General features: G+C 37.9%; 2 protein-coding genes across 3 annotated transcripts in view; both read right to left on the minus strand.

Annotated features, from left to right (window-relative positions):
* Nucleotides 1–7,296, minus strand: part of LOC107560120 (sorting nexin-1-like) — a 10,786-nt gene extending 3,490 nt beyond the window's left edge. Inside the window, exons 1-16 of one of the 2 annotated variants that reach the window (XM_016244200.1) lie at nt 7,093–7,296; nt 6,728–6,808; nt 6,501–6,568; nt 5,294–6,346; nt 4,941–5,073; nt 4,027–4,169; nt 3,875–3,941; nt 3,134–3,177; nt 2,896–3,037; nt 2,643–2,721; nt 2,210–2,285; nt 2,008–2,121; nt 1,818–1,911; nt 1,529–1,734; nt 1,291–1,434; nt 1,051–1,131 (exon numbers count right to left, since the gene is read on the minus strand). In XM_016244200.1, coding sequence (XP_016099686.1) covers nt 1,051–1,131; nt 1,291–1,434; nt 1,529–1,734; nt 1,818–1,911; nt 2,008–2,121; nt 2,210–2,285; nt 2,643–2,721; nt 2,896–3,037; nt 3,134–3,177; nt 3,875–3,941; nt 4,027–4,169; nt 4,941–5,073; nt 5,294–5,434 — 1,464 coding nt within the window. In that variant the 5' untranslated portion in view covers nt 5,435–6,346; nt 6,501–6,568; nt 6,728–6,808; nt 7,093–7,296. Of the gene's footprint in view, nt 1–1,050; nt 1,132–1,290; nt 1,435–1,528; nt 1,735–1,817; nt 1,912–2,007; nt 2,122–2,209; nt 2,286–2,642; nt 2,722–2,895; nt 3,038–3,133; nt 3,178–3,874; nt 3,942–4,026; nt 4,170–4,940; nt 5,074–5,293; nt 6,347–6,500; nt 6,569–6,727; nt 6,809–7,092 lie in introns of those variants that run through there. The other variant, XM_016244201.1, reaches the window with a different exon arrangement.
* A 1,329-nt stretch (nt 7,297–8,625) lies between these two features.
* Nucleotides 8,626–10,918, minus strand: LOC107560123 (sodium/potassium/calcium exchanger 6, mitochondrial-like). Its single transcript, XM_016244204.1, has 4 exons — nt 10,482–10,918; nt 10,137–10,289; nt 9,822–9,874; nt 8,626–8,996 (listed from the first exon to the last, which is right to left on the minus strand). Exons 1-4 carry the CDS (start codon nt 10,644–10,646, stop codon nt 8,924–8,926), a joined length of 444 nt encoding a protein of 147 aa, XP_016099690.1. The 5' UTR covers nt 10,647–10,918; the 3' UTR covers nt 8,626–8,923.
* Between the last annotated feature and the right edge of the window lie 619 nt (nt 10,919–11,537).

Below are 11,537 nucleotides of genomic sequence, written 5' to 3' on the forward strand. Positions count from 1 at the left end.
TTTTTCTGTATTGCTTTATTGCATTTAAATGTTCAGTTATTTCTGTTATAAGAAAAAAAGTTATTAAACCTGTTATACTGTATTATGACAGCACTTTTTTAAAACTAAATTTCAATATCGTGATAATACCGTATACCGTGATAAAAGCATTAGCAATTAATCGCAACATGAAAATTTGATACCGGCATATCCCTAATTACAGGTTTGAAAGACATGAGGGCGAGTAATTTATAACTGAATTTTCATTTTTAGGTGAACTATCCCTTTAAATAGAATATTTAAATGACAAATAATAAGCAGGACATTTCCAGGACAAAAACATTAATCACAAAGTCCCTTTAAGGCAAGTCATGTCACTCAGCAGCCATCTTTGAAACGCCTCACGGGCATGCAAGTGCAGCTCTTATCTCTTTGAATGGGGAAACATCAAACTCTCCAAAACTGTTTGCCAAGCTTACGACTAAATTTCATATTTGAAATCACCAATGAAATCTGAAAACAACTGTATCATAAATGTGGTTTATTTTGCTCAAATAGCGTTTAAAAAAAGCGTATTTTTCAGGCTAGACCAGCCAGTGCACATGCGCAGTCCTAAGCGCATTCTCAGAACGCTAATTGTTTCAATAGCAATCAGGACTTCTAACGGCAGCTGACTTTACCGATTAGGGACTGGCTCTTTTACTCAGAAGGCGGGGCTTCATTTGATAGAGCAGCCATATTGAGCTTTGCGTTTTTCTCCATTCAAAACTAAACGAGTGACACGTCTTGGGTATTCTAGATCTCGTTTATGACATTCTATATCTTCATCATCATGCTGAACATGTGACTGACCATGTCAGAAGTGCATTTCTGGGTTAGTAGGATCACAGAGCTCCTCCACCACGAATGAATCTGTATCTATTTATTTTATCACTGAGAAGCCATGAAAACTTTTTAATAGATGTTCCTATGAGAAACAACTACCGTACAAATAAGGTTTTGTTGCACTTGTGATGTTTTGTGCTGCATTTCTACCAAAATACATCTATACACAACATCAACATATCTTACCTCAAATCTGAGCACTTCTTTGCGCACAGTACAGGTGACTCTTTCGAAATCTCTCTCATACTGACTGACTTTAGACTCCCACTGTGCAGAGACACAGAAAACAGCTCCATGTTAACAGCAAAATAGTGACAAATCATATTGTAATTTAACAGAGCTCCCCTACAAGGATGTTACATGTTGGTCTAATGTACAGTACTTGAAGCGCGTCGTGCATAAATCATTCGCTGTTGATAACTGAACCTCATTTATGTCATCTTTAGCCTGCTGCAGCTTCTCGGGTTTGTTCGCCCAAAGCAGTTTGGCCTCAGCCTCCCGTTTCTTCTGCAATGTGCTCTGAGCCTCCTGCAAACGCTGCCACACTTTCATCCTCTGCTCAAAACAGCACTGAGGACAGCAAAGAACACAGAAAACAACATCGTATTACTTATGCAGTGGGCTCCGATTGTTGGTTTTGCATTATGTGGTTGTGCTCTCTAACCCTCACGGCCCCCAGCAGTCTGACGTAGTCGGCCAGGAGCTCAGCGAGGATGAAGAAATCGCTGAAGGCCTGTTGCTGATGCAGCTGCTCCATCTTATCCTCCACTTCCGCCAGCTGTGACAGCGCACGAGATAACGCAGAGTTCTCCTCCACACTGCCCAGCATGGCCACACTCTTACTAAACACCACTGTGTTACTACACAACTCTACGAGAGGAGAAAGACTTTGAGATGGTTTGTAACAGTATGAATCTGAAAGACCGGCTTCACAGTGTAGTTTTCGTTCTCACCTTTCCTGTGGTTTACTAATGAGTCGACAGCAGCATGGAGCCTCCTCAGCAGCTGCTCCTCATTCTCCACTTCCTGCAGCTTACTCTCAAACCACTGACACACACACAAAGAGAGGTGTCAATCACTAGTCAAATGCAACGATCTGGGAGAATTTATGCCCTAGAAATGCAGGAACTGAGCTCCTCTTACATTATCTGATTCATTAATTTTAATGGTCATCTTATTCACTGCATCCGACACTCTGTTTATCATCTTTAGGAGGCCAGGTCCACTCAAAGCCTGAGTATTCACTGCCCTGGGCAACTAAAAACACAAACACATATGTTTAGATATTAAATATGTCACTAAAAATACTGTATGATGTGTCTAGGTACATGACAAAGGCAGTCACCTCATCTCTCTCTAAAAACTCTCGAACATCCGGGTCCTGCAACAGAGATGGATGAGCCACTACTCTCTGTAGATACCTACAGAAAATACAAACAAACAGTCAATGTAATATATATATAAATATAACCAGTTAAAAGATAAAATGAGTGTGCATTAGCATGCGAATCACTGTTACAACTCAAAATTCTGCAGCAATGAAAGCAATTTTCTTTTTGCATTGCTAGTGCCGAAAGGTTCTAGGGTATGAAAACGCCCCATCAGGCTAATAAACAAATTTTTCTATAAATATCCAATATATATCATATTCAATATGCCATTAGCCACTTAATCAGAAATCAGGTTTTCCCCCCACCTGAGTTATAAATAAATATCAGGAAAAAATGCAATTTGTGAACCTCTATTTTATGTGTATGTCTAATTAGGCTTGTGTTCACCTCTCCAGTGCTGCTCGTCTCTTTTCCACAAACTCCGCTGAGGATGAATCCTCCTTCCCTACCTTCACTTTAGTCATCCCTGTGACACAACACCAAACCACACGCTCAGTCAGCAAATCACACCGGGCTGCTCCGAGCAAAATGATGCAAGTAAGAGCCAACAGAGAGCTCAGAGTAAACATTCTCATGGATCCAGGCTATTGTACTCCACTAGACAAGGAAGGAGCCAGAGTGAGCATGAGAAATTCTTTACCAACTACACTCTTCTGAGGTGGAGGTGGAATGATGCAGCCCAGCAGAGAGTGTTTGGCCGATATCTTCTCATAAAGTCCCAGAAAATCACTGAAACGTCGACGTACGGAGAACGTCTTATTAAGGAACATGGGCAGCGTAGTCTGGAGATAGAGAGAGAAGCATGGAAAAGGGGCATAATGCTGATTTATGTAGCTTGATCAATCCAAAAATGGTAATAGGGATACGCTTTTGTGTACCTGTGTCGACACTTTGTAAGACATGTAGGCATTCATGCCATCTCCTGCAACACAATAACATAGAAGAATTCGGTCACTATAGCTCTCAACATCCAGAACAAGAGGCTGAATCTAGACCAGTGCTTCTCAATGTCCAAGGAAATATTTGAAGGCCCACACATGTAGACTAAGATATTTTCTCTATTAATACTGCTGTAATAAACACAAACCTGCTTGTTTTCTGAGTGTCAACAGAATAATTATTATGATTCATTTTTTTGATTTCAGAAGTTAAGAACTCATCGATTGTATTTCTTAATGCAATCTTAATCAGATTTTAATAAATAAAAGTAAGAAAAACAAATACTTATCTCAAAAAACTCCCTTTTTAAAATAAGCTCCATTGGATGTTTGCTGAGGTCCCCTAGTGGGCAACTGGTTGAGAAACACTGATCTAGAAAATTTTGATCCCCCTTTTTAAAGTATAAGTAGGCAATGTGTCAGTGGCTTCTAGTTATTTTAGGTGTAAAAATCAGTTATTTATGCTACTTGATGCTGCAAACTGTTATCCATGATCATATTATTTTATTATGTTTATATTTATTCATTTAGCAGATGCTTTTTATCCAAAGTGACTCACAGCTGAGGAATCTTAATCACTCACTGGCTTGTAGCGCAAATCATTTCACAGTTTACTTCAATTTATTCTTCTTCTTGTTATGTACCTACACTGTGAAAAATGTTAAGTTGCATAATACAAACCAATTTTCTCTGGATTAGTGACTGCAATGTTCAGTTCAAACTGGTCTCCACTCTCTTCCTCCTTCAACTGTTGAAGTTGATCAGCATTCAGTTAGAATTAAGAATCTATATAAATATTACATGAATGCAACTGAAGGGTCTTGTTTGAGTACCTCCTCCATGGTCTTGGTGACAATGCTGGGTTTGAGTATGGAATTAGGGACATGTGTGGTGTTGCAAGCCGATACGGTCGGGCCAATAATCTCTCTCCTGCCTTGACTGGTGGTGTTAGTGAGTGTCAGCTCTACAGTGGCCTCTAGTGATTGAACAGAGAGAGCAATAAAGCAGAGGTGTGAATTGAGTAATAGCATTACACCATTATACTTTCGTATACAACCATTTTGAAAAATAATAGCATTTTACTTCATTACAAATTCTTAAAATTACATATCCAAATGTGACGCCAGTCAATCGTGTACTCAAGCTATCCGTTTCAGACACATACTTCAATGTTTTTACAACCACTAAAAATCACTATTCAAATGTTTGTAAAATCATCTGCTGAGAACATTCATGCAAAAGCTTTCAGGATACTGGTTTCAGTTTAACATCTGCTGTGCCCTAGATTCTTACATTGAACAATAATAAGAAAATTTTATTTTTGACAGTTTCTTTAGAAAGTTTCTGCATCAAAAATACTCAAATTAGAACATCTTTACTGTCTCTTGTTTTCAAAAGCCAATTTGAAGCAAAGAAACGTATTTACTTCTTACTTTTAAATACCCAAGTTCAATTAAATATGGATCATTTTTACTTCCGCTCAAGTACTTTTTGGCTAGGTACATCATTTTAAGTGAGCACAATGTTAATATACTCAAGTACAATTTTCAGTACTTTTTAAAATCGATATAGCATGTTTAAGTGATCTGTTTCAGCCTGCCACGCTATTTAAAGTCAAAGATTGAATGCATTATGATTATGTTCTCCAACATACAGTTCAGCTCTCATCTGGCCTGCATGTCAAATCAAGTGTCATTGCGAATGTATTGCTCATTACGAGTCCTGGTGCAGCGATGGAGTGAAATACCAGTGAACAGATCCAGCTCTTCATCAGAGTGAAGGCCATTAGTGGTGTGATGGACATCGCTCCTGACGTACGAGCCCTCCTCACTGAAGATATCGCCTTCATCAGGAGCTGAGGTGGGTGTGATCGCTTTACTCTGCAAAAAGAGACGAACACGACGCCAAGATAACAGCTGATAACCATAATGACATAATTGCAGTTCGCGCAGTTATGAGCTGCATTATGAGACTAACCGCTGCAGACACTGCCAATAAGCTACGAGCTAGCTTCTGTCAAATGACAGTTAAACATTTCCCCACATAAGATTTGATCAGATAATAAAAACATTATTATTCATTCTGAAGCAGGTGTCTCACCCTCGCGCCGGTGAATATGTCCTCGCCTTCATCATCTTCATCATCCTCGTCGCTGTCCAGCACTTGAGTGTCTAATTCTGCCCGCTCCTGATCTTCATCATCAGGGAAAGGAGGAGGATTCCGCCCGCAGCCGCCTGACATCGCTTGTTTCGACCAAAGGAATTATATGTAAGAACAAACAAACCTAACGGATCAAGATGACTGTCCGTTACAGGTAAGCGTGGATTGGATTTCACTGCTAGGTAACCTCAGCCTACTTAAAAACATCCGCGGATGGCTCGCGTTCTCTCGGGCTCAGAGAGAGCGCTGATGCGCCTCCGCCCCCTGATGGTCTGGAGTAAATACTGCAGCTACTTTAACTACACCCACAAGCATACACACTGATGCTGCTGTGCATTTAGGAAATGCTGCCATTCAGTGAATATATTTTAGCAGTACAGCTACAGGAATACACATTTACTCTCAAATCACTCATTAGTTATCGTTTCATCATGACTTGAGAGCAGCTCAATTTTGTGAACCGATTCAACCAGCACATGCAGCATTCGAATTAAAAGAATGATCAGCTCGCGAATCGCACTTGGCATGAATTCATTAAATAAAAAAAATTAAAACACACACACAACACACAACACCACAGCATACTTGCAAGTATCCCATTTAATAAAATACATTTTTAATCACTTAAATCTCATAATTCAAGATATGTTTGAAAACAATTTAACTAGTGCATAGCAATTACCCATGATCTTCAAAAACATACATTTACAAAAATATACATATATTTATTCTAATACATTTCTTATATATTTCTATGAGCATCTAAATAGTTTTGCACCTGTCCAGTTAGTGTTTCTGCTGATGTCAGAATTAGAGAATTCTAAATTCAGTGAGCAGGGCAACGATGAGAAAGACCATGTAGAAGATCAGTAGAAAAATGCCATAAACTCGGCTCAGGTGAAAACACTGAAGAGGAACCAGTATGAAGGAGAAGACGAGAGACAGACCCAGTGCTCCTGAGAGAACCCAGCACAGCATCCCTTCTGGTTCCAGCTGACCACACAACAGAACACACACAGCACACAGATCAGACTCCGTCACTCATCTATACTGGAATATTCAACTGTCTAAAAGCTGGCAGCATATCCATCCAGTTATATGTATATGACATTGACATTGTATATAATATATAGAGTGTGAGACATACCATCACAACATTATTTTCATTCTGAAAGATTTGCAGCAGGCAGCCAAGGCCCACACCAAACAGCATGTCTTAATGTAATGTTAAAGGCATATGAAGTGTGGTTATGGTAATGTACCAGGATATTTACAATACTGTAAATATATAATATGATTAAATCTGTTGATGTATTTGTTAATGCACATACACAAAAAGGAGAACTTTTTTAAAAAACATATGTTAAAAGATACTAAAGATAATGCCCCCGAAACAGGCAGAAATGGCCATCCGTGGGTATCCCTGACGGGCTATAGTAATGTCTGCAAAGCAATCTGTGAAAACACAAATATTATACATGGTCTAACAGAGGTAAAAACATAATGGTGTATAATATCCCATTGGTGTATGACTCTTTAAATATTAAAAGCCATCAAACACTATTTCACGCATTATATTAGTACTTAACAGTGCCAACAAAAATAAAAACCATGCAATCTAGTAGTTGTAAAATTATTTTCCTTTCAATTCAAGTTCTAGAATATTGGCTATGAGCTCAAATAATGGGAAGATAATGTGCAGTTTGTGATTTTTAATGTTTGTGAGTGAGTGTGTGTACCTCCAATGCTGTTGCCCCAGGCTAATAAGGTGAGGCCCAGTACAGTGTTGCTGAGACTGAGAACAACCCCCAGCAGGTGCAGCACACTAACAATCTCAGCCGCCACAGTGCTGATCCACAGCGCACTGACCACAAAACCTAGCAGAGAATAGAGCTACACACACACACAGCAACAGAACAAATAAAACATTTAAAACAACAAAATTAATACCCTTTTTTCAGCAAGGATGCATAAAATGGATTAAAATAGACAGTAAAGACATTTAAAATGTCTATACAATGATTTCAAATAAACGGTGTTCTTTTGAAAGTTCTACTCAAAGAAGTCTAACAAAAAGTTACGGTTTCCACAAAAATATTAAGCCACACATGCTTTCAACTAGAGTAATGGCTGCTGAAAATTCAGCTGTCATCACAATAATAAATTGAATTTTAAAATATGTTAATAAAGGAATAGTTCACCTCAGAAATGAAAATTCTGTCATCATTTACTCACCCTCATGTCATTCCAAACCTGTATAAGTTTCTTTCTTATGTTGAACATAAAATCAAATAGTTGATGGCCCCCATTGACTTCCATAGTATTTATTTTCCGTACTTTGGAAGTCAATGGGGACCAACAACTGTTTGATTACCAGCATTCTTCAAAATATCTTCTTTTGTGTTCCAACATAAGAAAGAAACTTATAGGTTTGGAACAACATGAGGGTGAGTACTGTAAATGATGACAGAATTGTCATTTTTTGATGTGAACTATTACTGTTTTTACTGTATGTGTGATCAAATAAATGCATAAGAAAATAAGAGTTGTCTTTAAAAAAAAAAAAAAAAGGCCAGTTGTCAAAGCCTGATTTGATTTTCCCAGAGAAATATAGGCTGTATGGCTTTAATTTCTGCAAGTAGCTTTTAGAATTACTCATATATATATATATATATATATATACACACACACACACACACACCAACAGTTACAAACACATACATGCAAGATTTTCACACAGATAAACGCTGTTACACCACACAGTACTTCCTTAAAGATGCAATATTCTCTCTCACTTTCACTGTTACCAATGCAGAATGCTACACACACTTTCAAAGTCCGGTAATTATGAAAGTCATAAATGGAAAAACCCATTGAAACTTCAGCCACTTACTTAGCCAACATACAGTAGTTTTAAGTTGAGAGGAAGTGACCCACCGTGTGCCTGAATGCTGCCACTCTGAATTTCTCTATATGAATCAGATGGGAGAGTCTCTCCTAAAAGTCACAAAAGAACAGCACTTATTAATCTCTGCCCAGTGATCAGATTAGCACTGCTGTTAATTTCATAAATATCTTCACGCTCATGAACAAACTTCAAGGAATAGTTCACCCAGTTGATGGCCCCCATTGACTTCCATAGTATTTTTTCCCTACTATGGAAGTCAATGGGGGCCAACAATTGTTTGATTGCCAGCATTGTTCAAAATATCTTCTTTTGTGTTCAACATAAGAAAGAAATTATAAAGGTTTGGAATGACATGAGGGTGAGTAAACGATGACAGAATTTTCATTTTTGAGGTGAACTATTCCTTTAAGAACACAAAGAGTACCCAAGTGTTAAACAAACTCTACCCAGGATGACACAGTCTTGGCTAACACTATGACATAGTAACAGACTAACCATTTGATATGTCTAGTTGTTTAGCATGCTGTAATATTCTCTTCACTCCAGTACTCAGGAGTTTATCATTTATGTGGTTGATAAGGACACAGCAGGAGTAATTAACCTTCTCAACCTATGCAATATGAGGACAAATTACAAGCATCAGCTGACCAGCCACATTTCAGCTATTTAAAGGATACGGCCACATTATGAGTCAGTCTCAGTGTGGAGGAAATGGCTGAGAGGTTTGGACAGAAACTGAAATAAAATACAATAAAATCTAAATTACATTACATATTATAATTCATATACATTTAAACTCAAATTTCTGTTCTTTATAGAACAAATTCTAAATACATCGAAATACATTTTGCAACATAATGACAAATTAACTAACTTCTTGAACCTCAAAAAGCAGAAAATTTTTAAAATAAAGAGACTCAACTCTAAATTCTCCAGATAAATGAAAGACATTGTCTCTGTCACATGAGTAAATAGAGAAGTGAATCCTAGGTCATGGTAAAAGACTCAGCTCTATTGAGAGTGTTATGAGATCACAAAGGAATATTTACGTTTCTAAAGTACTGCAATTATTATTATTTTATTTTTTTATCAGTTACTAATTTTAATTGCATGACAGTCCTGATTATTAATTTAACTGCATAGTGCAACTGGAATACAATGTGAACACACCAATTCATATTTACTTTAAAAGTAAAAATTACACATCTTTTTACCTTTTAGATTACACCTAATTCGTTCAGGCTCTGATTATACAACAATTTGTGAAGCATGTTGCTAAATATGAGTAGACTGATGGACCATAAAAGAAGATATTTAAAAAAAAATGCCTCAGCATTTTGTTGTTATTACAATGGAAGTAAATGGTCACCAAAAAGGTCTGGGTTTGTGTGTGTGTGTGTGTGTGTTTGTGTTACACACTAGAAAGTCAATAATGCAGGTCTGTAACGGCATGAGATTTTTATTTTGGGGTGAACTATCACTTTAAGACAGAACTGACCACCAAATAGCATGTCCAAGCTGATTAATAACCCTTGTAATTCTCTCAAATTCACCACTCACAAGTCTGATGCAATCAGCCCAAGAAGAAGGAACAGAGCAAACAACCAGATGACCTGACAGAAATAAAAGAACAGAGGGAAGGAAAGAGAAAACGTGAGAGTGACTTTAACAACATACAAAACCAATACAACCAATATCAAATCAGATTACACATCCTGGATGATGCATTATCATTTGTTTCAGTTGGATATGTAAACAGAAACATGTCACACTCCACAAACAAACTTACAACACATTTTATTTATTACCATTTACATTTACTGGTATGTAAACAGTAAACCCGGAGTTTGGTGACTGAACTAAATGTATCCTTACATAGAGTGTGATGGCTAGAGGCAGCAGATTAGGTGGGAACAGGCAAAAGGTGACCACAGGGTACTTGATGAAGCCTTCATCTGAAGTACAGTCCGGTGTATTCTTCACAAACTCACATCTCTGACTGGCAGACAGGTTCATCACCATATCACACTGCAACACAGATCAACAAATGCAGCTGTGCAGGATTCCATGCCAATAGTCAGACAACACCGCACTGAATTTATATAACACAAAGTTTACTCATGGTAAGGAAAAAAAAAGAGCAAAATGTATATGTAACATTAATGACAGATAATGCACATACAGCGTCTTTTTTACTTGATCATATATTTCAGAGCTCACCTCGTCTCCATTGCGGTTCGGTGTAACTTCTCCAGGTCTGTCTGAACGCCAGACATTCCCATGAGGTACCAGCTGTGTGTTGGACACGTAAACAGATTTCTGGCAGCTGACACGATCCCATTGCAGAGCAACGGTGCAAAACAACACTAACAGCAGAGTACGCATTTGTAGGCTGATACTGCTTTAACATTGCTTTTCAGTGGTCAACACTAGTAGTTGAATTGTGGTAGATCGACGGCAACTTTCGAGGCTCCGTTTCGCTCTTCTCCTTCAGTGTCATAAACTCCATGTATTTAAAGGCTGTGAATCACAATCTGTGGTTGGATCTAAAATAACGTGGGATTACACATTGTCTCACAAGAGAGAGTCGACCAAAAGGGAAGTGCATCAGCCTGTCAGGTCATTCCAATACTTCCTATACAAACAGCGTGACGACTTTCTTATCCTCCCTCCCTCTGTCCTGAGTTTAAAGGGACATTTCACTCTTTTCCACTTAAAGGAATAGTTCACCCAAAAATGAAAATTCCGACATTTACTCACCCTCATGTCGTTTTAAACCAGGCCCGGACTGGCCATCGGGAGCACCGGCCTGGCGGATGATTTGGCCCACTGCCCTGTTGTTGTTGTTGTTGTTGTTTTTTTAAAGTTATTATTATTATTAATAATATTTTATATTTATGCCTTCTCAATGTACCAAAGTGATAATTTCCGATTTTTAATTCGCTAATAAATCGATAATAAATAATAAATCGGTTAGTCCTGACTGGCCGCTTTACTTCTGGGCTCCAAGTGCAGGTCAGCTTCATCTGTAAATATGCTAGATAATTTTGTTTTATTAACGTTGTAGCGGATCAGCTCATGGGGAAATATGAATAATTAACCATAACTAGTTATAATTAACTATTCATATTTTAGATCCACTGTAGATATTTAGCTGACCACTCAGGGTCAACCGTCTTGTCAATTCTAAGAACGTTAATTTCCTGGTTAAAGGAAATAACTTTCTTACTGTACAATTCTATAAGTTTGTAACATAAATCTGCATGATTATTGACT

The sequence above is a fragment of the Sinocyclocheilus grahami genome, unplaced genomic scaffold (assembly GCF_001515645.1).
Source record: "Sinocyclocheilus grahami isolate Dianchi unplaced genomic scaffold, SAMN03320097.WGS_v1.1 scaffold710.1, whole genome shotgun sequence".
Classification (NCBI taxonomy): Eukaryota; Metazoa; Chordata; class Actinopteri; order Cypriniformes; family Cyprinidae; genus Sinocyclocheilus; species Sinocyclocheilus grahami.

Excerpts from the sequence above, each read along its gene's own strand:
- LOC107560123 (XM_016244204.1), bottom strand. The coding sequence starts at position 10,646 with ATGCGTACTCTGCTGTTAGTGTTGTTTTGCACCGTTGCTCTGCAATGG. Across the intron at positions 10,290-10,481 it reads CGAACCGCAATGGAGACGAG|TGTGATATGGTGATGAACCT; the intron begins GTGAGCTCTGAA and ends TCTGTGTTGCAG. Across the intron at positions 8,997-9,821 it reads GGGCTGATTGCATCAGACTT|TTTCTGTCCAAACCTCTCAG; the intron begins GTGAGTGGTGAA and ends ATTTTATTTCAG.